The 25959-nt window shown below is 49.7% G+C and overlaps 1 protein-coding gene across 1 annotated transcript in view; it reads left to right on the top strand.

Annotated features, from left to right (window-relative positions):
• Nucleotides 1–2429: 2429 nt before the first annotated feature.
• The window catches only part of rab4b (RAB4B, member RAS oncogene family), a 45074-nt gene continuing 21544 nt past the window's right edge, over nt 2430–25959 (top strand). The window contains exons 1-4 of the mRNA XM_072490124.1: nt 2430–2606; nt 20226–20306; nt 21843–21957; nt 24965–25027. Of these exons, the coding sequence (XP_072346225.1) occupies nt 2591–2606; nt 20226–20306; nt 21843–21957; nt 24965–25027 (275 nt within the window). The 5' untranslated portion in view covers nt 2430–2590. The remainder of the gene's footprint in view (nt 2607–20225; nt 20307–21842; nt 21958–24964; nt 25028–25959) is intronic.

Genomic DNA, 25959 nt, shown 5'->3' with positions numbered 1-25959 from the left:
AAAATAAATTTGGCTCTCTAAAAAAATTTTTTTAAAAGAGAAGATAAAGTATGAGTTAAGGGGCTCTGCAGGGGGGGGGTTGAGAAAAAGTGGGATGTTTGTGTTTGAGGAGCTGTTCACCACAGGGGGAGGGAGGGCGAAAAAGGGAAAAAGTCTGTACAGACTGTCTCGTTGATTGCTGGGATGTTTCCCAGGGTGTTTAATTGCTGTAACCTGTTTTGATACGTTTGTAATAAAATACATTATAAAAAAAAACACTTGCCTGCTGGACGCGCCCTTGCACTCCGGGGTATCCCTTTGTTCGGGGGCCGTCCAAAATGCCCACGGTCACTGCTCTCTCCATGAGGTCGGGCTCCTGCGCTCCGGGATTTACTTTCTCCAGGGGACATCCAACATGGCCACCAACTCAGCGAGCGCCTCGTGGATGAGCCTCTGGACTCCCGGGTTTCCCTTTGCCCAGAGACCCGCCCAGGCGGATGTTTGCAGCGCCATTTTGTTCCAAGTCGCCACATGTGGCCTGCTGCAGCCAGTAGCCAGTCTAACATCCTCCATCTTTCCATCCCTATTTCTCCCTTCCGTTGCCCCCCCATCCCTTCCGTAGCCCAATCCCCCTATTTCTTTTCCAGCTTACCTTCCCCTCCGTTATCTGCCCCCCTCCCCCAGACGCCTTCTCCCTTGCTGGGGACGAGCCGCGACTTCTTTCCTCCTCATGGATCCCGGGGCTAGCTACCCCGCTAGTGTGGTGGCCCCCCTCCCGAGAGGCGTTATACTTCTTTCCATCGCCCCTTTTATGGGCTCCCTACTCGTTCTTTCCCCCATCCTATCCTGTCCTTATCTGCACTCAGCTACTCCCTCTTTCAGTGCTTTCATCTTCCAAAACGAGGCCACGCTCTCCCACATAAAAACGGCCGCTGTGGCAATGGTTTGGTGTTTGCTGTTCAGGCTAGAATAATTTTTTTAAATTATGTTTATTGATACAAGTAGGCTTACATTAAAACTGCAATGAAGTCACTGTGAAAAGCCCCGAGACGCCACATTATGGCGCCTGTTCGGGTACACGGAGGGAGAATTCACAATGTCGAAATTACCTAACAGCATGTCTTTCGGGATTTGTGGGAGTAAACCCACCCAGACACGGGGATAAGGGGGGGGGGGGGGGGGGGGAGCTTTTTTCCTCCCCCCTTATGTTAAAACCGTGCGTAATTAGTTACGTTATGCAGGCTTCTCCTCGTTGCCCCTGCTGCCGCTTTTCCAGCTGTGCTCTGCGCACAAACTTGTCCGCGTCTGCAGGGACCGTGAAGAAGTGATCTCTGCCTTGGTACGTGACCCAGAGCGTGGCTGGGTGCAGCATTCCGAACCTTACGCCATTTTTGTACAGAGCGGCTTTTGCTTTGTTGAATTCGGCCCGGTGCTTGACCAGGTCAGCCCCAATGTCCAGGTATATCCGGATCTTGTGACCTTCCCAGCTGCAGTTGTTGGACTGCCTGGCCCCGCGTAGGATTCTCTCCAGGTCTTGGTCGCGGTGCATTTTAGCTATGATTGCCCTCGGCCGGCTCCCGGCTTCGGTCGGTGCGATCGGTGTGCTGTGTCGATTTCTGGTGGGTTAGGGAAGCTCTTCCTTCCCACCAGGCTGCCCAGCATTTGGGCCACATATTTTGCGGGGTCCCGACCTTCGATACCAGGCCCACGATTCGCAAGTTCCGCTGCCTCGACCGATTGTCTTGGTCCTCGACCTTCCCTTTCAGGTTGGCCTGTGTCGCGGCCAGCCTCGCCACCTGCCTTTCCAGGGCGCCGCTCCGCTCCACTGAGGTCTTTTCCAGGTCCCGGATCGTCGCCTCCTGTCGCTTTTCGGCTCTGTCCAGGGCCAACTGCAGGGGAGCCAGAGCTTCAGCCACCGCGCTACTCACCGCGGCCCCTATGTCTCACTTTAACTCTTCTGGGAAATCCCTCAACACCATGGACAGATTTCTACTCCACTCCTCCCCTGCTTTGGGGGGGGGGGGGGGGGGGGGCTTTCTGTGCGGCTGGTCGGGCCCACTGCCTCCGGCTGGCTCCTAATTGGCGTCCTTCTCCCCCCCCCCCGTCATTCTGCTGGTGTGGTGGGGACGGTCTACGCAGTTTGCAGGCCAGCTTCAGGTAGAAAGCCTGTTTTGCAGGCCCGGAGGACAGTGCGTGTTACTTCATGACGCAGGACAAATGGAAAGGGGTGTGAGGGGAATGCGTATTACGTCATGACGCAGCCCTACTCTTCCTCACAAGGGGCAGTACATGTTACGTCATGACGCAGGGCAAGTGGCGAGAGTTCTGAGGGGAGTGCGTGTTACGTCAAGACGCAGGGCAAGTGGGGCGAGACCTGTTGCGACGTGACGCAGCTCTGCGCCGCTCATCAGCGCGATTGCGGCATGACGTCTACGAGGACGCGTTGACGCAGAACGTTGAGTGAGGGGGGAAGCGGACGCGGCTTCCGCCATATTGTGAGAGCGCCCGAGGGACTAGCCGGCACCGAGCTCGGGACACAGGGCGACCCCCGACATATCGGCTGCCAGCCTGGGACAGCGCCGCACCCGCACTCCGGTCATCCCCCAACAACATGTCCGAGACCTACGGTGAGTGAGGAGTGTGAGGGGAGGGCAGAGCCGCCGGTCACTCTGGGGGCCGGCCTCGGCCCCGGGCCTGTCAGACCCGGCCCACCAGTTCACAGGCCCGGGCCCCCGGTGTCAGGGTGAGCCCCCCCCCGGCTGGACGGACCCAGGGTGGCTGATTGGAGCCTGTGCCCGGGGAAGCTGCTGACTGACACCTCCCCAGCACCCTGTGTGGCCCCGACCCTACAGTCCCCACAGGGCAGGGGGAGGCCATTCGGCCCATCGAGTCTGCCCCCAACCTGAGGTCAGGCCCTCGCCCCATAACCCCACCCTAACCTGCACATCTTTGGACTGTGGGAGGAAACCAGAGCACCCGGAGGAAACCCACACAGACACGGGGTGAACGTGCAGACTCCGCACAGACAGTGACCCAAGCCGGGAATCGAACCCACTGTGCCACCCATAATGTTATCCTCTTTCCACCCCCCCCGGGTCCTAATCTCTAAAATTCTCTTCCTAAATTTCCCTTAAGACACTTGTTTGTTTAAATACCAGTTCTCTGAACAAGCCTTTGATTAACTGACCTACCATTATTATGTGCTCGGTGTAGAATTTGGTTTGCAAAGTTCCCGCTAAGTGCTTAGGGATGTTTTAATACTTTGAAGGTGTTTTATACATGCGATATTTGTATAATCACATCAAAAGCTATTTCCAAATGGTTCCCACAATGAAAGTGAATGTTTATTGGCTTCTATAGAGCAGCGATGGGCAATCTAGGCCAGTGAGTGGGCCGCACGAGTGGCCCCCCCTTCATCTCAGTGGACTGCAAGATTGAGATTGGACTTGTTCACTGACCGTGACCCCATGAATAAGATTAAATATATTTCGTACATGCAGGGTATTTCATAACCAGTTGTAAGATGTTTAATAATCAACTTCAAATTGTAAAAGCGAAATAAATGTTTATACTTTGGACATAGGGATTTCACGGTTCTTACAGTCCATATTGTGAGCAATCAGCATGCACCTCACTTCACTCGTCCTCGCTTTACGGGCGAATCACTTCAGCGATACCAGCAGGAAAAAAAACTACACGGATGGAAATCAGCAGAATGTGGCTACCCCGCGCGTGGGCAACGGTCAATAAAATGTCTCGTGGGGGCTGCACTCAGAACACATGCGGCTCACCTATCGATCGATGTGATGGGCATTATTCAGGAGATAACAAGAGCATGTCACTTTTGTCTTTGTTTATTTTTCTTCTGCAAATCTATTCACCCAGACCTACAGCATCCTCTTCAGAGGCCGTTTCGGTTTTGCTAACCTGGTGGTGCTGTTCACAATTGAAACTCTGCACCCCTGGTTAGGGTGCCGTGGAATGTAGGGAGGAGTAGTGGGGAATTCTCCTGGCTAAAATCCATCTCTCAGCTCACATCAAACAGACGTTTAACTCGTTTGCTGTTTGGGCTCGATTGTGCAAATTGGCTGATTGGTTTCCCAGCATAACCGTGACTACATTCTAAAACTGTAAGAACTCTTACAACACCAGGTTAAAGTCCAGTAGGTTTGTTTCAAATCACTAGCTTTCGGTGCACTGCTCCGTCCTCAGGTGAATCTGAGGAAGGAGCAGTGCGCTGAAAGCTAGTGATTTGAAACAAACCTGTTGGACTTTAACCTGGTGTTGTAAGACTTCATACATTCTAAAAGTGATTGGGCATGATGTGTTGAAGTCCTGCAAGGCGTTTGTTATGCACTCTTGATAGTTCCGCACTCTTCCACCATCAGGCGGTGGCCCGTTCTTTCTCAAACACTTGTTTGAGTAAAATTTTAAGGAAAATTGAAAGCGGGGAGTGAAGATGTTAATTTACTGCGAGCAGTGGTTGATGAGCATGTCGATTTCTAAGAAGCACAACATGTTGCCAAAGTCTCTTAACCGTGTACTCTTCAGGACAAACACAAGAGTACCAAATTTCAAACAATCTCAATTTATGCTACTGGAGAAAAGGATGCTGATTGTTTGGCAAGCTGACTGCTTGCAAATCGACTTATGCCAACCAAACCACTCGACATCCTGTCTGCTGTCGTGTAAAATGCTGTGACCGTTTGAAATTTGCTATTCTTGTGTTTGTCCCGGTGAGCACAGGAAGAAAAACGTCAACATCTCTCTTCCTCGATCCAAGTGCTACCAAGTGACCCATTTATTTTGGTTGCTTGTCAGTTGCTATATAGACAGATTGGAGCAGTTTGTGCCCCCTGCTTTGAATAGTCTGCATATTTCAAGCACTACTGGGTTTTTGGGAACCAAACAACGGACTGGGTGATGTCCCATCTGGTTTTCAACTTCAGGACACATCAGTGAATGTTGGTCATTATTTCCTCTGCGTTCAGCAAATTCTAGCTGTGTAGCTGTGCTAATCTAGAGGCGATGAGCAATGTCAGAGGCTGCGTAATCTATTTATGTGACTAATGTCGTCATCCTATTTGTAATGTGGGGTTAGAATTGGCGTGGAGTGGTTGTATAGCGAAAGTGAACTGTGACAGCCTATTCGCCAGCGTGGTCATTACGGTATGGCTTGACTTCTCCCCCCCCTTAACCACCACCCCTGCTTCAAACGTGGGCACAGCTGGAATACAGTCGAGCCGTGCTATGATGCTTAACGGTCGCCATCTAAATTCCAACGTGGGTAAATTTGCTGGAGAGTCGCTGGTGCCTCCGTGACCACTTCTGCAAACCTGCGGAGACGGCGAGTAAAAACCATAGAATCCCTACAGTGCAGAAGGTGAACATTCGGCCCATTGTGTCTGCACTGACCCTCTGAAAGAACACCCCACCTACGTCCACTTCCCCAAACCATCCCCGCAACCCCACCCAACTTGTAATATCCCTGTACACTAAGGACCAATTTTTACATGGCCAGTCCACCTATCCCGCACATCTTTGGGTTGTGGGGGTGAGACCCATGCAGACACGGGGAGAATGTGCAAACTCCACGTGGACTGGGGCCTGGATCAAGCCTGTGCCCTCGCCGGCGTGAGGCAGCAGTGCTAGCCGCCGTGCCGCCTGTGGTTGACTCTGAAATGCCCTCAGGAATGGGCAATAAATGCTGGCCCAGCTAGCGATGCTGTCACCCCATGAACAAAACATTAAAAGTACTGGATCAAATGATTCCTGGGTGATGGGATTTTCCTGTGAGGAGAAAATCCAGGCTTCTAATCCTTGTAGAATGAGAAACAGCAAATGCTTAAGGTGTTTGATAGGGTAGATACAAGGATAATGCTTTTCCTGGCTGGGGTTTCGAGAACTGGGGGATGGGGGTCATGGTCACAGAATAACAGTTAAGAGGAAGAAAGATCTCTTCACCCCAAAGTGCTATGAATCTTGGTAATCACATAAATAGATTACTACCTCCTGAGAGCATGGACGTTCAGTTGTGTGTTTTCAAGTCAGAGGCGGACATTTTTTGATATTAAGATAATGGAGGCATGTGGGAATCATGCATGAAGGTGTAGCAATGGTGGGGGATCAGCCATGATCTTATAGACTGGTGGAGCTGGCTCGAGGGGCCTGCATGTTCGCACCATTGCTAGTTGTCTTCTAACTCCGCTGTCGTACAATAACAGTGTTTTGCATGAGGTTGAGCTGGCTGAAGGTGTCCCAGAACCATTGAATCTTGGTGAGACCGAGCATACTTGTGCTAGCTCTATGGAAGAGATCTCCAGTGGTCGCTTCCCTTGTTATTTCCCCATCTTTTTCCTTTTTAAATATATATCCAAGTTTCTGCTGAGTCGAATTCCACTGCCCTGTCGGGCAGTTCATTCTAGCCTCCTCCTGGAAAGGTTTTCACCGTTCCTTGCATTTTTATAAAATTCTTTAATAACCTCAGGACGAGCCAGTGCAGTTGCTGTTGTAATGTAGCATATGTAGCGGCCAGGTGAAGTATAGCACCCCACAGAATTGGCACTAATTTCACACACCACTAAGAAGACATGGCTACCGGGTTTGGTCCTGGTTATTGTAGTCATGGCCAGGTGGTTTCTACGCTGGGCTAAAAGTCCATCGGGGTTTCTCCACTTGGGTTTGAAATTTGCCAGCTGCGATCGAAATGAGCAGCCCTGTGGCACAGCGGTTAGCACTGCTGCTTCACTGCGGCAGGGATCGGGGTTCGGTTCTGGCCTCTAGTGACTCCCTGTGTGGAATTTGCACATTCTCCCCGAGTCTGCGTGGGTTTCCTCTGGTGCTTCAATTTCCTCCCACAATGCAAAGATGTGCAGGTTAGATGGACTGGTCGTACTGAAGTGTCCGTTAGTTTCCAGGAATGTACAGGTTAAATTACAGGGATGGAGCGGGCGAATGGTCCTAGGTAGAGTGTTTGAGGGCCGGTGCAGACTTCATGGGCTGAATGGCCTCCATGTGCACTGTGATATTCTATTGCTGACGTTGATCTGAGGTACAACTCAGAGCCGAGTGGAGGCATGTTCTACTCTGAACCCAACGTGAGAACATCTATCCTAGTATGCAGGAACTTCCCTCTGTGCTTGGCTCAGCTTATGAGCCTCCACCTTTCACGTCCCCGAAGTAAGGAAGAAAACGGATTATGAACCCGGCTAATTGTGGGAGCTTGCTGTGCGCATGTCAGCTGCCAGATTTCCTCCATTACAACAGGTGACTATACACACACAAACTCTGCAAAAGTACTTCATTGGTTGTAAAGCGAATTGGGACGTCCTGTGTTTGTGAAGGCGCAATGTTTGTCAACATTCCGTCACCACATTTCTGTCCTTCAACTTGCTGTACCGGATGGGGCAGTTTGTCTGAACTGGAAATATTCCCTGCCCTGTGTGTGTGTGTGTGTCTCAGTCTGCCAAGCACAAGGAAGTAAATATAGGTGTGCTTGGTCAGGTGAATTCAATGTCAGCAGCTTGAGTGAAGGGCAAGATCGAGCGTCGGCCTTCAATAACAAATTGCATTTTCTAATTTGGAGCTTTGTACTTTTTTCATTAGCCACAGCACAGATTATGGATATTCATGTAAAATGGCACCTGATGTAACTAATAATTCAGCCGCTACCTTCCTTTTTATAAAAATAAGTTGCAATTACTTGTAGTTTGTGCAGAACGAGCAGTGGGCTTGCAATTACACTGTCTTTCCCAACCTCGAGGCTTTACGGCCACTCCAGTACCTTTTTTTTTGAGTAGCAGTCACTGGTGTAATGTGAAAAGTACTTCAACCACATGAGCTCCCCATTTTCAGAAATGTAATAATGACCTGATAATCTGTTTATTGTGCTGCTTGTTGAGGAACAGGAAGTATGCCAGTACATCAGGGAGAATTACCGTGGGACTTTTTCACGTTCACCCAACTGTAAAGAAGGGGCCTCGCTTTAACTTCATATTCCAAATGCAAAAAATGCACCTTTTTGCACCAGTATAGCCTTCCTACAGTCCTGCACCGGCCTGGTTTACGTGCTCTGCAGTGGGATGTGAACCTTGAGGCCAGAGCCCTGCGTGGTGGCTGATGCTGTCGTTTTCCTGTTCTCGGTAACGGATCGTCATGCTTCAGGTGGTGGGGGAGGGTTTTTTATGTGCTTGTTTCTATTCCTGTTTTGTGCAACAGTCTCTCAGATTGAATCAGGAGCCAGCAAGAGTTTGGTCCTTTATCACCCCCGCCTCTCCATCGTGGACCAGGAGGCTCGCATGTTGGCCCTCTGTTCTGCATAGTTAGCTGATCTCGACTGGGGAGAAGTTGGCAACGCAGTGATGGAGGAAAAGTTCAGTCAGGGTTCTGTCCTGGGGGTGGGGGGGAAGCGGGATGGAGTGCGTGTCGGTGCGGCGACGGGGCTGGGTGGGATAGTGGGGATTGTATTTAGACATCAGCTCGAGGTATGGTGCAGCATCTGTGATTCTTCCCCCTCACTTGGCGACTTTTCAGATGACTTCTCAACACTTGCTGCGTCAGCTCACACTTGATGAGGTTTCCGATGTGCGCGCTGCTTGCTCCAATGTCCCATTATGATTCAGCACCTTTTTGAGGGCAGAAGGTGAAAAATTCCTGCGCTGGGAACTTGTCAACTTGAACAATACAAGTTTTGCTTGAAACCATTTTGTTTCCAGCCAGCCGCCAGCATGGAACAAATTGGCAGCAAGGTATCAATTGCCTGACAAAGTACTGTGTGTCCCTTGTAGACTTTGTGTACTTTGTACTGATAGTGGGCATTGAGGGGAGTGAGGCTGGTACAGGGCTGTACTTGCAGGGTCGTAGAGCCGAGTGTCAGGGTGGTCTGGGGGCTGGGCACCAAGAACTGAGTCTGCTTTCAGGCTTGGTTTGCGTCATAAGCCTGCAGCTCCGTGGGTGTGCCATCTGTGGGCTATGTACCTGTTTGTGTGTTTAGAAGCCAACAGCTTGCTGCTATTATCAACTGATCTGATCTTGAGAAATAAGCCACCTTTTATTATGCTGTCTGGGTAATATTTTCCCTCATCTATTTATTTAATTTCCTTCTTATTCTAGGCATCCTTTAAGATGCTCCTTGCAACCTACTGGCGCTGCTTTGGTCGCCTGTCCTGAAAGCTGCTTGTGTGGCGCTGTCAAATCTCTGGTAACTGAGCTGTGAAAGCAGTGAGGTGTTTTATTATGTTGTAGGTGTTATATGAATACAACTTCTTGCATAGGATTCTTGCAGGGTGTGCACATTGATCTGTTCTGAATCGAGTCATAGAATCCCTACAGTGCAGAAGGAGATCATTCAGCCCATCGAGTCTGCTCCAACCCTCTGAAAGAGCAGCCTACCTAGGCCCAATCCTGCGACCACCACCCCCCCCACCACCACCCCCCAAACCTAGGGGCAATTCAGCATAGCCAATCCACCTAACCTGCACATCATTGGACTGTGACTGAGTCAGTGAGTGGCGCTCGCTCTCCGGAGGGGATAGAAGAGGTGGAATTGGCGCCGCAATCCATTTAGTTGGTGTTCCCTCTTTTGAATGCCCTGGCAGAAATCACTTGATAGGGATCCGTGCAGCTAGTTTTGCTGTCTGGAACCACAGTGCTGAGACCGGACTAATCGGCTCGTTTACAGCTTGAGGTCCAGAATATAATCACTGCTTTCCAGTTACGTATTAATTGTGGTGAATTATTCCTTCAAGTGAGCTGAGCAGTTCAGGTGAGTTTGGTACAAATGACCTCCTGGATTGCAAGCACCTTGTCACCTCGCGGTAAATGTACTGTTCTCCCTCTAGGCTACAACTAGGACTGCAACTAACCCAACTCCCTTTGCTCAGGTAGTATTTCATAAATAGAACCCCTACAGTTCAGAATGAGGCCATTTGGCCCATTGGGTCTGCACTGACCCTCCGAAAGAGCACCTACCTAGGCCCACTCCTCTGCCCCATCCCCATAACTGACCTATCTCGAACATCTTTGGACACTTAAGGGTCAATTTATCATGGCCAATCTGACCTGCAAATCTTTGGACTGTGAGAGGAAACCGGAGCACCCGGAGGAAACCCAAGCAGACATGAACAGTCACCCAAGGCCAGAACTGAACCTGGGTCCCTGGCGCTGAGAGGCAGCAGTGCTAACCACTGTGCCGCCTGGGAACATAGTGGGCAAGTTGATTTTTTGGAGCTACCAATAGAACCCTGCTTCCAGTAGGAGTCTGGTGCAGGAGGACAAGGATGGCCGGTGTGGTAAACTTGTCACTGATTGATTGTCCCTCAATTCGAGGATGATGTCTGCTCTGTGTTCCAAGTAAAACCAGGGCAGAAGCCCTGGGTCTTCATGTGACTGTGCAGGCCAAGTTTTGACCTGCAGGTCTTTGAGTACATGAGGCAGGACATCGCATTAGGTAGTGGGACCCGGAATGTGGGATTTACTTTCTTTTCTTTCCTCCTCGGTTTCCGCTCTGCCTCATCATCCAGGTGTGCGGGCGCGATGTGCGATAGCTTGATGGACAAGTAGATGCCAGTTTGAATGTTGGGTAGCAAACTCCTCCCCGTCCAAGTGTCAATGCTGCTGCACTTCAAAGAGAATTTGCGTGTCTTTGAATTGTTTGCTTGAGGACCCCGATGGAAGCCTGTGCGTGACTTCCATTTCACACGGGGACCATTCAGCACCAGCATTGTCTTGGCGGTCAGGATTTGGTGACGTGTCCGAGCACGGTGACTTGGACCCCTTGGCACTGTGGCCACCTTCCCAGCTGGGGAGATGTCCTGTCATCCTTCGCCTGTTCCGCCACCGCACCCTTTTTGGATCAGACTTTCTCAGGCACCTTCCCTGACATGGGTGCCCATTCCAGGTGGAAGGGGCTCCCAGTGGCATCGCTCACAAGATCATCAGAACGAACGAGCCTCTCCACCACATCAAGGTGGCAATCCATTGACAAGAAATGTAACCCTGTATACAGTGATTATGCAAAGTGCTGCTGCTGAATTGAGTGAAATCTGTTCAGGTTAAGTATGCTGATCTGAAAGAGTGATTGCATATAGCAGTCTTGTCAGTCAGTTTTCAGGACTTCATGCTGGCATAGTTTTACTTGGAGCTGGTGTACTTTAAAAAAAAAAAAAAAATTTAGAGTACCCAATTCATTTCTTTCCAAATTAAGGGGCAATTTAGCGTCGCCAATTCACCTACCCTCTGCACATCTTTGGGTTGTGGGGGCAAAACCCACGCAAACACGGGGAGAATGTGCAAACTTCGCACGGACAGTGACCCAGAGCCGGGATCGAACCTGGGACCTCGGCGCCGTGAGGCAGCAGGGCTAACCCACTGCGCCACCGTGCTGCCACGGAGCTGGTGTACTTGGTCACCGCCTTTGTCTGCTCCGACCAGGAGTGCTTGGCCAGTTCCCCGGGCAGCATGGCGGTCTGAATCTCCCGGGTACTGATGATGTGCCGCTTGTTGTAAGGGGCCAGGCGGGAAACCTCGTTGACCAACGGTTCACGATGCTCATGGCCTTTGAGCAGATGCCGGTATCAGGGTGAGCCTGCTTCATCACTTTGTAGATGGAGTAACTCTCCTTCCTGGATTGCCTCCTCTTCATGCTGTCCTTGGCTGCTGTTTCCTTCAGAGCTTTCTTCCCACCCTTCTTGGAAACTGCTTGGACACAGTGCAGAAACAGGCCATTCAGCCCTACACGCCTATGCCAGTGTTCCAGCTTACGCGAGCTCCCTTTCACCTTGCTACATCAGCAAACAGCCCAGCAGCTCTCGTCATTTTTACTGGTTGCAGCCCACAAGTTTATCGGGTGCAGTGTTATACCTTTCCAAGGTGCGATCGTAGCTCATCATGTCTGTCTGTTGGCCCATTACCACCACCTCGTGTCCTCACAGAACTGTGGTTATTTAACTCCCCTGCTGCCTGGTCTCAGCCACTGATGGACAGCAGGGATCCGGCCTGTTCTCTTGTCAAACCTCAGCTGTAACATTGCCCGTCACGATCAGCCTGCAGACCACCCAGAGAACCCTCACAGTTCATCAGTGGTCTGCAGACATATTTAAGAATCAATGGCAATGGCACGGTGCCAGAGCAAGATTAAATAGTTATGTCCTGGTTTAAACAGGCAATCGCGGCGATAGCAAGGAGTCAAAGTCTGTGCCCTGCTAATCCACGTGGTAAAATGCAATTTAACTTACTCTGTCACCAAGGCTGTGGCCAGGATCCTGACTGACGTTTACTAAGATGTAGACGCCTTCAGTTCCTGTTTGCAATGAAACTGCAAATTCCAGCCAGCCAAACAATGTCAGTCACAAGGAAGTTGGCTCTGATGTGGGATTGGGGAGGCGATGGCGTAGTGGGATTGTCACTGAACTAGTAAACCAGAGACCCAGGGTAATGCTTGGGGACCCAGGTTCAAATCCCACCACTGCAGATGGTAAAATTTGAATTCAATAAAAATCTGGAATTAAAAGTCTAATGATGTTGATTGTCATAAAAACCCATCTGGTTCACTAATCTCCTCGAGAGAAGGAAATCCGCCATCCCTACCTGGCCTGGCCTACATACATGTGACTCCAGATCCACAGCAATGTGGTCGACTCTTATCAGCCTCCTCCAGGGCAATTAGGGATGGGCAATAAATGCTGGCACCGGCTGCGACGCCCTCATCCATGAACAAATTTTAAGTTCTCAGTTTTCCCCCAACTAGACCACCCATTTAAGCCCTGAGCTGTTTATATTGTGACAACCAATCATTTTGTGCAGTTACAGGACTGCTGCCTCAAGAGCCACAATGCCACTTTTTAAGGCTCATGCAGGAGAGATGAGAGAGTTTTTTTGTTTAAATCGGCAAAATCAGTTCTGTTTGGCGGTATGTCCTTTTGTGTTTCCCCGTGCCCAGCTTGTGTTTGAGGTACAGCCAAGTCTTGAGCCCGCCCTCGCACGCTGACACTTTTCATCCGCAGTGACTCTGGTTGTGATCAGGAGCTGGGTTCCTGACTGCCTGGATTAGCCTGGTGGCAGATTCTAATATCCCTGTCATACTAGCCAAGATGAACCCACATAGCACAGACTAGAAGAACAGCTGCAACAAGCCACGGGATCCCGCCTGCCAATTTTCTAATACTTTTGTTATTTTTAATTCTTTTTGTTGTCACTCTAGTTGTGGGCGTCATTGGCATTTATTGACCAAGAAGGTGGTGGTGGTGTGCCAGCCCTTTGAACATTTGCAGTCCTTGTGGTTAGTGGCATGTCCAAATAAGAGAGAGCGAGAGTGCGCAGTTGTACAATTTTTAATATCTTTATTAGTGTCACAAGTAGGCTTACATGAACGCTGCAATGAAGTTACTGTGAAAAGCCCCTAGTCGCCACATTCCGGCGCCTGTTCGGGTACACAGGGGTACACAGAATGTCCAATTCACCTAACAAGCACGTCTTTCGAGATTTAAGGATCCAATTTTGTCTTTTAAATAGCATTTAGACAGTTAGATGGGAAAGATGGGTATAGAGGGATATGGGCCAATTGCGGGCAATTGGGACTAGCTTAGTGGTTAAAAACTGGGCAGCATGGATAAGTTGGGCCGAACGGCCTGTTTTCAAGCTGTAAACCTCTATGACTTGTGGGAGGAAACCGGAGCGCTTGGCGGAAACCCACACAGACACGGGGAGAACGTGCAGACTCCGCACAGACCGTCACCCAAGCTGGTAATCGAACCTGGGACCCTGGCGGTGTGAAGCAAAAGCGCTGTGCTACCCTGCCGCCCTATGGATACTTTCGCAGTGCCTTTTCAACCAGCTCGTGGTGCAAAGCATCGCCTAGCTTTTCAATAAATTTCCACTACGTTTCTCCTGAGGGTGAGATTGATAGGAAACTTGGATCAGTGCTGGTGGTACTTCCAGTGTCACTGCCCAGATTGAACACGCTTCTTCCTCTCCCGTTTCCTGGGAGAGTCTGTAAGTCAATGAGAGCATCAGAATGTAATCGCCCCGTGAAGCAGCGTGGGTTGCTATGAACCTGCTGACTCCGGCTCAAACCTAAAGCCGCCAAGTTAAACCTGCAAATCCCCACTGGCTAACTGCCCTTGAGAAGATGGTGGTGAAGTGTCACCTTGAACCGCTGCCGTCCATGCGGTGTAGGTACACCTACTGTGCAGTTCGGGAAGAAGGAGAGAGGGGTTTCAGGAGGGACATTGCAGAGCTTGGGACCCAGACAGCTGAAGAGCAAAATTGGAGCAACACCGAGCTCTTGGGAGTGTTGTGGGGACCGGGAATGTCTGGAGGTGATGGATAAGGAGTTTAGCGGAGATGGGCTTAGGTGGAGTCACAATATTGTGGAGGTGGGAAAGGGTATGGTTATCAGGATGGTGACTGGTTGACACTCTTTATCAAGCTGTACATCAATAGTGGATCCTGGGAGCCCCATCAGAGTCTGTGAAACTGCAGCCTGCGAGGAGCCAGTACCTTAATTAGAGGCGGCAATCAAAAATGAATGGGGGTGGGGTAGTGGCGGTTAACACAACCAAGTTGTTTTGTGTATGCCGAATAAGTTGCTCTTCATTTTTTGGAGCCCTATTTTGGATATAATGTTTGCCTGTGTATTAAAGCAAACTTGTTTGTAGCTCAGGCGGCAAGTAACTGTAAATAATCGTAATTACTTTTAGAATACACCTTTTGTTCTTCGGGAATAAGTCACTGTGAAACATTGGTGGTGGTAAGTATTGTTTATAGGATGTGTTGTAGTATAATTGACGTAAATATATATGATTAGCGTATTCCCTTCATTTGCTCCTCATCCGCCGCTCCCAAAGTGCCATCATTTGCTGGCTCCTGCCGTCTTGTGTAGCTGAACCCAATCCCGTCATCACTTGAACTCCAGGCGCACATTTCTAGCAGGGGATCACTGGGTAACAATCGGGAGCCAAAGGGTAAGGTGGCGGGGGGAGCGGGGGAGAATGTCGCTGGCTGGTTGTCACTCCTGTTGTTATCCTACCTGCTGTCCTATCTGCAACTGGGGATCTCTCAATGTAGGTTTGGGATTGAATGTGGGAACTTGCTGCTCTGTCTGACTGTTCAGCAATGGGAAGTGGCTTTATCGAGATGCAAGTGTGTGCGCCCGATTGAGACTGCTATTCATTTGAGAGACGAGTCTTACTGGTAAGGCCAGCATTTAATGCCCAGCTCTAATTGGCCCTGGCAACTACTGCAGCATAGTTAGACCCACACTGCCGCTGGGATGTGAGTTCCAGGATTTTGACCCAGCCACAGTTAACGAACAACAGTACAGCTTGGAGGAAAACTTGCAGCTGATGGCATGTGTCTGCTGCCCTTGTGCTTCTAGGTGGTAGCAGTGAGGGAAGGTGCTGTCGAAGGAGCCTTGGTGAGGTGCTGCTGTGCATCTTGTAGACGGTACATGGTGCTGCCACTGTGTGCCAGTTGCAGAGAGGCTGCCAATTAAGCATGCTGCTTTGTCCTGAATGGTGTCGATCAAGCATTTTGTGTTGTTAGAGTATTCCATCATACTACTTGTTGACAGGCCAACAAGAGGAGAGGCCACATTGGATTTGGTTTTGGGTAATGAACCAGGCCAGGTGTTAGATTTGGAGGTAGGTGAGCACTTTGGGGACAGTGACCACAATTCAGTGACGTTTACGTTAGTGATGGAAAGGGATAAGTATACACCGCAGGGCAAGAGTTATAGCTGGGGGAAGGGCAATTATGATGCCATTAGACGTGACTTGGGGGGGATAAGGTGGAGAAGTAGGCTGCAAGTGTTGGGCACACTGGATAAGTGGGGCTTGTTCAAGGAGCAGCTACTGCGTGTTCTTGATAAGTATGTACCGGTCAGGCAGGGAGGAAGGCGTCGAGCGAGGGAACCGTGGTTTACCAAAGAAGTGGAATCTCTTGTTAAGAGGAAGAAGGAAGCCTATGTGAAGATGAGGAGTGAAGTTTCAGTTGGGGCGCTAGATAGTTACAAGGTAGCGAGGAAGGATCTAAAGAGAGAGCTAAGACGAGCAAGGGGGGGACATGACAAGTATTTTGCAGGTAGGATCAAAGAAAACCCAAAAGCTTTCTATAGGTATGTCAGGAATAAAAGAATGACTAGGGTAAGAGTAGGGCCAGTCAAGGACAGGGATGGGAAGTTGTGTGTGGAGTCTGAAGAGATAGGCGAGATACTAAATGAATATTTTTCGTCAGTATTCACTCAGGAAAAAGATAATGTTGTGGAGGCGAATGCTGAGACCCAGGCTATTAGAATAGATGGCATTGAGGTACGTAGGGAAGAGGTGTTGGCAATTCTGGACAGGCTGAAAATAGATAAGTCCCCGGGGCCTGATGGGATTTATCCTAGGATTCTCTGGGAAGCCAGGGAAGAGATTGCTGGGCCTTTGGCTTTGATTTTTATGTCATCATTGGCTACAGGAATAGTGCCAGAGGACTGGAGGATAGCAAATGTGGTCCCTTTGTTCATGAAGGGGAGTAGAGACAACCCCGGCAACTATAGACCGGTGAGCCTCACATCTGTTGTGGGTAAAGTCTTGGAGGGGATTATAAGAGACAAGATTTATAATCATCTAGATAGGAATAATATGATTGGGGATAGTCAGCATGGCTTTGTGAAGGGTAGGTCATGCCTCACAAACCTTATCGAGTTCTTTGAGAAGGTGACTGAACAGGTAGACGAGGGTAGAGCAGTTGATGTGGTGTATATGGATTTCAGTAAAGCGTTTGATAAGGTTCCCCACGGTAGGCTATTGCAGAAAACACGGAGGCTGGGGATTGAGGGTGATTTAGAGATGTGGATCAGAAATTGGCTAGCTGAAAGAAGACAGAGGGTGGTGGTTGATGGGAAATGTTCAGAATGGGAAGAGTTCAGTTACAAGTGGCGTACCACAAGGATCTGTTCTGGGGCAGTTGCTGTTTGTCATTTTTATCAATGACCTAGAGGAGGGCGCAGAAGGGTGGGTGAGTAAATTTGCAGACGACACTAAAGTCGGTGGTGTTGTCGACAGTGCGGAAGGATGTAGCAGGTTACAGAGGGACATAGATAAGCTGCAGAGCTGGGCTGAGAGGTGGCAAATGGAGTTTAATGTAGAGAAGTGTGAGGTGATTCACTTTGGAAGGAATAACAGGAATGCGGAATATTTGGCTAATGGTAAAGTTCTTGGAAGTGTGGATGAGCAGAGGGATCTAGGTGTCCATGTACATAGATCCCTGAAAGTTGCCACCCAGGTTGATAGGATTGTGAAGAAGGCCTATGGAGTGTTGGCCTTTATTGGTAGAGGGATTGAGTTCCGGAGTCGGGAGGTCATGTTGCAGCTGTACAAAACTCTGGTACGGCCGCATTTGGAGTATTGCGTACAGTTCTGGTCACCGCATTATAGGAAGGACGTGGAGGCTTTGGAGCGGGTGCAGAGGAGATTTACCAGGATGTTGCCTGGTATGGAGGGAAAATCTTATGAGGAAAGGCTGATGGACTTGAGGTTGTTTTCATTAGAGAGAAGAAGGTTAAGAGGAGACTTAATAGAGGCATACAAAATGATCAGGGGGTTAGATAGGGTGGACAGTGAGAGCCTTCTCCCGCGGATGGAAATGGCTAGCACGAGGGGACATAGCCTTAAACTGAGGGGTAATAGATATAGGACAGAGGTCAGAGGTAGGTTCTTTACGCAAAGAGTGGTGAGGCCGTGGAATGCCCTACCTGCAACAGTAGTGAACTCGCCAACATTGAGGGCATTTAAAAGTTTATTGGATAAGCATATGGATGATAATGGCATAGTGTAGGTGAGATGGCTTTTGTTTTTTGACTTCCCATGTCAGTGCAACATCGTGGGCCGAAGGGCCTGTACTGCGCTGTATCGTTCTATGTTCTATGTACTGACCTGAACGGAACCATGTAGATTGTAGACAGGCTTTGAGAAGTCAGAAGATGAGTTACTTGCCACAGGAATTGCAGGCCGTGTGTAGCTGCAATCTGTCGGAAATCAGCTGATGTTTGAAATCTACATGTGAGCGTACTTCTGATCATTATTGTACACGATATCGATGAATGATGAGTTCAGCTGAAACTTTGGTCTTATCCTCTGTGGTGATGAAAACTCTGACCTGTGTCTATTTCAAGAATCAACAATCAGTTTCATAGAATTTACAGAGCAGAAGGAGGCCATTCGGCCCATCGAGTCTGCACTGGCTCTTGGAAATAGCACCCTACCCAAGATCCACACCTCCACCCTATCCCCATTACCCAACACTAAGGGCAATTTAGCACGGCCAATCCACCTAACCTGCACATCTTTGGACTGTGGGAGGAAACCGGAGCACCCGGAGGAAACCCACGCAGACACGGGGAGAACATGCAGACTCCGCACAGGCAGTGACCCAAGCCGGGAATCGAACCTGGGACCCTGGAGCTGTGAAGCAATTGTGCTAACCACAATGCTACCGTGCTGCCCCTAAGAAGAAGGAGAAGCGAAGACACTGTCAGGCCTCATCAGAGTCTATGCCCTTATCCAGTATTTTTCAAAAAAAAAATTTCCCCCCCTGGGGCCCACTTTTGCATCCTGATTTGCATTGGCATAATTAACAAAGCCATACCTCAAGAAATCATCTTTACACTTTTGTTCCCGATTTCATTTCTTCTTAATGGGTTGTTCACCAGAGACCCTGGAGCTCTGTATACTGCGTACACAAATACTGCTTTGTCCTGCCGTGGACTCTCCAGCAGATTCAGTTGTGAGATGCTGGCCTGTTTCAGCCTCCAGCCCTCTTTTCCTTGTTACACAATGACCTATCTGCAGCTCTTCACAGTCCTGTCGCTTGCTTGCTTGCTGGCAGCTACAAAATGGAGGAATCTCTCCTCTGTGATTTCGCACCCACAGCACGGGGCGCGTGACGTCCGTGTATGAGTCGGGCGTGTGGCCTGCTCTGTCACTGCATCAGGTGGGAAGACTCCAACTTTCGCATTTAAAGGTCGGTTGTGGTCGGCATTAAAAAACAGCCGTGGCCATTGGGTGCTTCTCCAGCGATCAGGAAGCACCAGGACAGGTCGCTCCGTGACCCCTGGTTTGAAAACCCTGCCCTAACCTGTCTATTGGGTGCTGATGGGCCTGTTGTCTATTTACAACAACCTGTATGTTTAATGCTAACCGCCGTGCTGCCCGTACTAATTCATTCTAACGGGTTTTGCCCATTATTACGTAAATAATCTGCTTTGTTAAAGAGTGGCACTGCATTGGGGAATTAAATACCGAAGATCTTTTGGGGGAGGTGGAAATCGATTAAAGATTGCGTTGTGTATGACTGATTGGGGGCCGGTGAAACCAACAAACTTCTGGTTAACACACAGATCGAGCCTTTGACTCTCTATTTGTATGTTTGCCTCTGATTTAAGAGGGTTGAAGGTTTGCTCCTCACTCCAGCCCAGTCGAGGGAGACCAGAGGTCTGACTCTGAATCTTGGTTTAATATCCCACAGGTTTCTTGCCTGTTGGGTGTGGGTGGCCTTCGCTTTCAGCCTATAAAAGCCTTAAAAGCCTTCCACCCCCATATGGAACTAAACTACCCTATCGTTGGCCGGTTGGTGGTCACAGGAGGAGGCGGCGGGGCCTTCCCATCACAGCCTGACAGACTGTTATCCTGCGAATCCTCCCGCTGCTTCATGCTGCTCTCAAGGGAAAGAGGGTGAAGCTGCGTAAACAAGCACCATGGGGCTTTTGGGGATGAGGCAGTCGGGTCACGGGACTGGATGGAATACCAGCCATGCGGTGATTTAAGAGACAGAAACCAGGAGCAACCAGGTAAATGCATGTGGGGGCGGGGCTATACTGCAGTTAATAGGAGAACCAGCAAAGCAGAAAGGGCCTGGGGGGCAGCGTGCTACTTGGCAAAACAGGAGTAGCAGTCGGTGGGAGAGCTTGCTACGTAATCTGTTGGGAGTCCCCAGGTGAGCGCATAGATTTGCTCACACTGGCCTACAGCAAATGTCTGCCTATAGTGAGACAGGTGTGACAGTGCCACTGCGTGGCAAACGTTAAATACTGCAGCTGGAATTGACATAAAAAGACTCAAGTCCATTTGGTTATTGTCACACAATGTTAAGTAGCATAACTTCTCGCACATTGTGCCACCCATGGTTGCAATAGCATTACACCGTCAAGACCACTCGGCAATTTAAATGTATTGACGCTCAATCGATTCTGTTCGTCTTCTCCTCAGATTTCCTATTCAAGTTCCTGGTGATCGGCAGTGCGGGAACAGGGAAATCATGTCTCCTCCATCAGTTTATTGAAAACAAATGTAAGTTCTTGGGTCTTCCACTTGTCGCTGGGTTGATAGCGCACTGAAATGTGGGTGCCATTGCGGAATGGCCCAGGTCGGTGGGGGCTTTCCCTGGGAAATTTATTCAAAATTAGGTCGTGACCATGCCGATCGGAAAGGAGATATGGTCCTCTTATTCTCGCACTGTGCAGTGCAATCATTTGCAGCAATTTAGAGCGATTTCCTGGCCCACGGTTTTCACCCCTCTTGCTGGAGTGCATTTGTAAATGGTGCTACCTCACCAAGCAGTTATTTGTTTGCATATACCCATGGACAGAGAGAGGGCTATTTGACTGCAGGGGATGAGGAGGGGACTTGTCACTATAACCGCAACCAAACCCATATTATTCCCGAAACTGGAGAAGAGCAATCGCCCTGAAACGTTAACTCTGTTTCCCTCTCGCTCTCTCTCTTCCCACTGCTGTCTGACCTGAGATTTTCCTGCATTTTTTTGTTATTTCAGGTATCGAGCATCCACAGTATCTGGCATTTAGGCTGGTACTAACCTCCTGTTGCGATCCACCAACTTAGTGCAGGGTCTTCGTAAATGCACGGATATGCTGAACCAAATGGTCTCTTCCTGTTCTATCAACATCTATGTGCAGTTCTCTGTTTGAGAGGAACATGATTTGAGCAAGGTTCAGCTATAACCCTGTACCAGCCAACCCACAACACACACGTGGGAGCTGGTTATCGTTTCCCAAAGGTACAACCTGCATCATAAGGCTACTGTGACTAGGTGCTTAATCAGTGCTACACTGGGAGCCCGTGCTATCTGACTTCAGAGATGTACAGGTTGGGTGGATTGGCCATGATAAATTGCCCTTATTGTCCAAAAAAGGTTAGGTGGGTTACGGGGATAGGGTGGAGGTGTAAGCTTGGGTAGAGTGCTATTTCCAAGGGCGGGTGCAGACTCGATGGGCCGAATGGCCTCCTGCACTGTAATTTCTATGAGGCCCATAGTCACTCACCTCGTGCATTTAATCGCTCGTAAGCTCAGTTCCCACAAGTTATGCCATTCCCGTGCCGGCAAACTTAGCGGAGAGAAAGCTACTCTCTTCACCTTCCAGATTTCCCCTTCAGAAGCCACTGACCTCTTGCTGGATGGCGCAGAGTTCTGCCCCCACCCCCACTCTTCAGTTGCTGAATCGAGTGACCTTCGTTCGTGTCGGCTTTGAGAGGTGGCTGTTGGGTGGGCATCGCCACTTAACGCAATTGTGCTTTCTAGAATGGCTGACTGCACAGTGAGCAGGAACAGGGGCTAATGGAGTTCACTTTCCACACCTCCCAACCCACGTCTAGCCTAAGCCCAGTACACCAAGACTGTCTTGCTGCCTCGCCCAGGTTTGCTAACTCAAATGCAAGCTGGTATCAAGACTGATTGATTTTGTTTTTAAACAAAACCACGTTCCATATCCAGTGCTGCTAAATGGTTGGTGAAAATGTTGCAGTTTATACCTTTGCTTTACTTTCGTGAGCTCCTTTGGTAACCGTGTCACTACTCCTTGTCTGCAGTCAAACAGGATTCCAACCACACGATCGGCGTCGAGTTTGGATCAAAGGTAGTTAATGTAGGCGGCAAAACAGTTAAACTACAGATCTGGGACACAGCGGGACAGGAACGTTTCAGGTGAGACACCGCGGTATATCAGTATTTCTGTCTGTGTCGGCCATATTAAAGAATGCACCACTTGTAAGTCGAGCAGCACCAGCTTTGCGCTGCTTCTGTTGTTTTTATTGGGGCGCTGATCCTATCGAGAAGAGCACTGAACCAACCCAGGTTGATGGTTGCCTCATAGAATACCTACAGTGCACACAGAGGCCATTCAGCGTCTCTAGTCTGTACTTACCCTTTGAAAGAGCACCGTACCTGGGTCCAATCTCCCACCCTATCCCCCCCCCCGTAACCCCACCCAACCATTGGGACGCTAAGGGCCAATTGATCATGGCCAATCCACCTCACCTGCCCATCTTTGGACTGTGGGAGGAAACCAGAGCACCCGGAGGAAACCCACGGGGCGAACGTGCAAACTCCACACAGACTGTCACCCGAGGGCGGAATTGAACCCGGGTCTCTGGCGCTATGAGGTAGCGGTGCTGACCACTGTGTCGCCCTCCTGCGATGGCTCAGCGCTGTCGATCGGTGGGGCTCAGTATCTCCCCAAGCATGTGGAATCATGCTCCGAAACCAGCTATCTGACCCATCAGTCCTGAAAGAGTCACCTCTCTGAACCCCATCCACTCCCCATGCCCTTTTTAAAGCACCTAATTCACCTTCAGTGGTGTGTGGCTGAGAATTCCACTTTTTAAAAATAAATTTATAATTCCCAATTTTTTTCCAATTAAGGGGGCAATTTAGCGCGGCCAGTCCACCTAACCTGCACATCTTTGGGCTGTGGGGGTGAGACCCACACAGACACGGGGAGAACGTGGAAACTCCACACGGACAGTGATCCAGTGCTGGGACCGAACCCGGATCCTTGGCACCCGTGAGGCAGCAGTGCTAACCACTGCACCGCCGTGCCTCCAGAATTCCACTTTCTAAACACGGAATATTTTTCTAGCCTCCCCTCAATTATTTTGGCCAATTGCTTAAACGTCTGCCTTTCCTCGTGTCAATGGAAGCATTCTAGCTTCACCAAATTTAAACCTTTATCAGGTCACACACTGATCTTGTTCACCAGAGTGGAAAAAGGCCCTAACATATTCTGATCCCTGCTAGCATCCCAGTGGCCCTGTATTGCAGGTTTTTAAATTCTTTGGTGGAGTGACCCAGATCATACACCTTACTGTATCTGAGACCTAACTAAGGGCCTGCAGAGAGATTCCACATTTGATTATGTATTATGTGCCTCTAGCTGCAGCGAGGAACTTGCCCCCTGACTCCCCAAAGCCTGTCCCCCATCTACAAGGCACAAGGTCAGGAGTGTGATGGAATACTCACCACTTTCCTGGATGAGCGCAGCTCCCAACAATATTCAAGAAGCTCGACACCATCCAGGACAAAGCAGCCCCGCTTGATTGGTACCCCTTCCACAAACATTCACTCCCTCCACCACCGACGCACAGAAGCAGCCGTGTGTGCCATCTACAAGATGCACTGAAGGGACTCACCAAGGCTCCTTGGGCAGCACCTTCCAAACCAACGACAGCACATTACCAGGGAACAGCATCACCTGGAGGTTCCCTGGAAGCCACTCGCCATCCTGACTTGGAAATACACCGGCTGTCGCTGGGTCAGAATCCTGGAACGCACTCCCTAAAAGGACTGCAGAGGCTCAAGAAGGCTGCTCCCCACCACCTTCTCGAGGGGAATTCGGGGTGGGCAATAATTACTGGCCTAACCAGTGACACCCATATTCCATAAATGGATTGTTGGCAAAAAGCTGTAAACCCAACTTTCATTCGCTTGTTTTTATGGACTCTTCTATTGTGCTCCCACCTTTGACTCCTGCATCAGTTGGCCTTTGCCTATCCATTTCTGTTAGTTCGAGGTGCATTTATTCCCACCCCAGCGTACTATTATAATCTCGATTCCTGATTATCTTAGCTGAAAATGGTTGAGGGACTTGTCGTCGTCTCGGGATTTTACCTGGACGCTTCTGCCCTCCTGCGGCTGTTATGAGATGCCTTTCCCGCCCGAACCGGTGTTGTCCGCTTTGCTCATGGAAACAATTCCAAAGCTTCTGACACCTCCCCACCCCCTTTCCCGGGCCGCCCATGATGAAATAATCCTTTGGAATGGCTCACTTTTTCACCATTCGTAAGAATAGTCATATTGAAGGGCATCTTCCTATGTGTTAGTGCCCCAAATGGATGGGACCGAATTAACTTCACCTCTGGCATCTTTCTGCGTGTATTTCTTGTTTAATATAAGCACTATTTTTGTACATCCATTGCTTTGCTTCTCTGAGCACAGTTGATGGACTTGGTGACTGACAGAGCAGCTGATTTGCTTGGATTTCTCAGAAAGGAGCGAGGTTGCTAGAATAAAAAGACCAAAAATGTATTTCCCCCGGGAGTCACGCCAGCCTTCGGAGTAATCCCCAATGTTGTTTGACATCTCGGAGCCTTGACAGGCTTGCCACGTGGGCAGTGCGGGACAAAAAGCAGCCGAGTTCACACTTAGTGCCAGAGGCCACTGTTAATCGTGATCAATACCAATATGGATCTCGACGATTCTGCATAAACTCCTGACTTGTCCGTCCCTACCAAATCAGAGACGATACTCACCCTGCTATTCCCCCCCCCCCCCCCCCCCCCCAGTCCACCTGAATATGGTGCCTACTTGCTGATATACAGTTCCAGGGGTACAATCATCTCCTGCTACCTCTCATCTCCTACCTCGCTGAAGTGGCTATTTTTCAAGTATTGAACCTTTTACGGTCACTGCGTTCTGTAATCCGAGCTGTTACATCCATTCGTTGGCTGATACTCTGTGGAGAGCGTCAGGATGGTACAATACTACCCTCCCTGACCCATTCCAATTATGGTGCCCTTATTGCTGCTCTGAATGCAGCACCGACCCAGGGTGGACTCTGAACTGCGGTCTGTACGGTCTAGTGCCACCCAGTGTTGTACCTTTACTAATTCAGCCTTTCCGTTGCATTGCCTGATCTCTGTCTTGTCTCTTTCAGATCCGTAACGAGGAGTTACTATAGGGGAGCCGCAGGCGCACTTTTGGTATACGACATCACAAGGTGTGTTCACGCGTGTTCTGCTGTGAGTTGCATAGTCTTGGAGCTTTGTCAGGAGGTTTCGGGCAGTATTAATAAAGGGACAGCTTAAGGCCTGTAGCTCACCAGCCCAACCTTCCAGCCCTCATTGCTGGAGTAAAGGCGAAAGGTATGCTGCTCCTGAATGAAGCCCTAGACGAGCTGCAGTGTAACAGTGAGTTTAGAGTTGGTGGCTGGGCTCACCATGTCCCAAACTCAAATCATAGAATCCCTACAGTGCAGAAGGAGGCCATTCGGCCCATCGAGTCTGCACCGCCCCACTGAAAGAACACCATACCTAAGCCCACACCTCTGCCCTATCCCCGTAGCTCCACCGACCCGTTGGACACTAAGGGGCAATTTGGCTTGGCCAATCCATCTAACCACATCTTAGGAAACCCAAGCAAACACGGGAGAACGTGCAAACTCCGCACACAGTCACTGGAACCTGGGTCCCTGGCGCTGTGAGGCAGCAGTGCTAACCACTGTGCCACCATGCCGTCAGAGAGTGTGTTGTGTGCCCATAGATGTAAATCGCAGAAGATGCTCTTCCCAATCACTGCCCAAGTTTGGATTTCCTTGCTATGCCCATGTGAGTTGAACAATTCTAGAATTGTTCAACTCACATTGGCATAGCAAGGAAATATTACACGCCCGCCATTGTTCTTTAGTGATATAGTCGTGTGTTTTCACACCTTGTCATGTGTTATTGCTAATAAACCCAGTAACTGAGCTTCACTTAAGAAAGCTAGGAAACCCTTCACACGTCATGCACAAAATAATCTTAAAACAAAACAAGCATGCTGGCAAATGAGTGGCTCCGAGCTCTTGAGGGGGCACGCCAGGCAGCAGAGCTGAGTACGAGGAAATCTCGGCTACAGTTACACCAAATCAACTGCAGCTTGGATAGAGAAATG

The sequence above is a fragment of the Scyliorhinus torazame genome, chromosome 25 (genome assembly GCF_047496885.1).
Source record: "Scyliorhinus torazame isolate Kashiwa2021f chromosome 25, sScyTor2.1, whole genome shotgun sequence".
NCBI classification, from domain to species: domain Eukaryota; kingdom Metazoa; phylum Chordata; class Chondrichthyes; order Carcharhiniformes; family Scyliorhinidae; genus Scyliorhinus; species Scyliorhinus torazame.
Note: the sequence above shows the minus strand (reverse complement) of the source record. Positions and strands in the feature narration are given on the sequence as shown.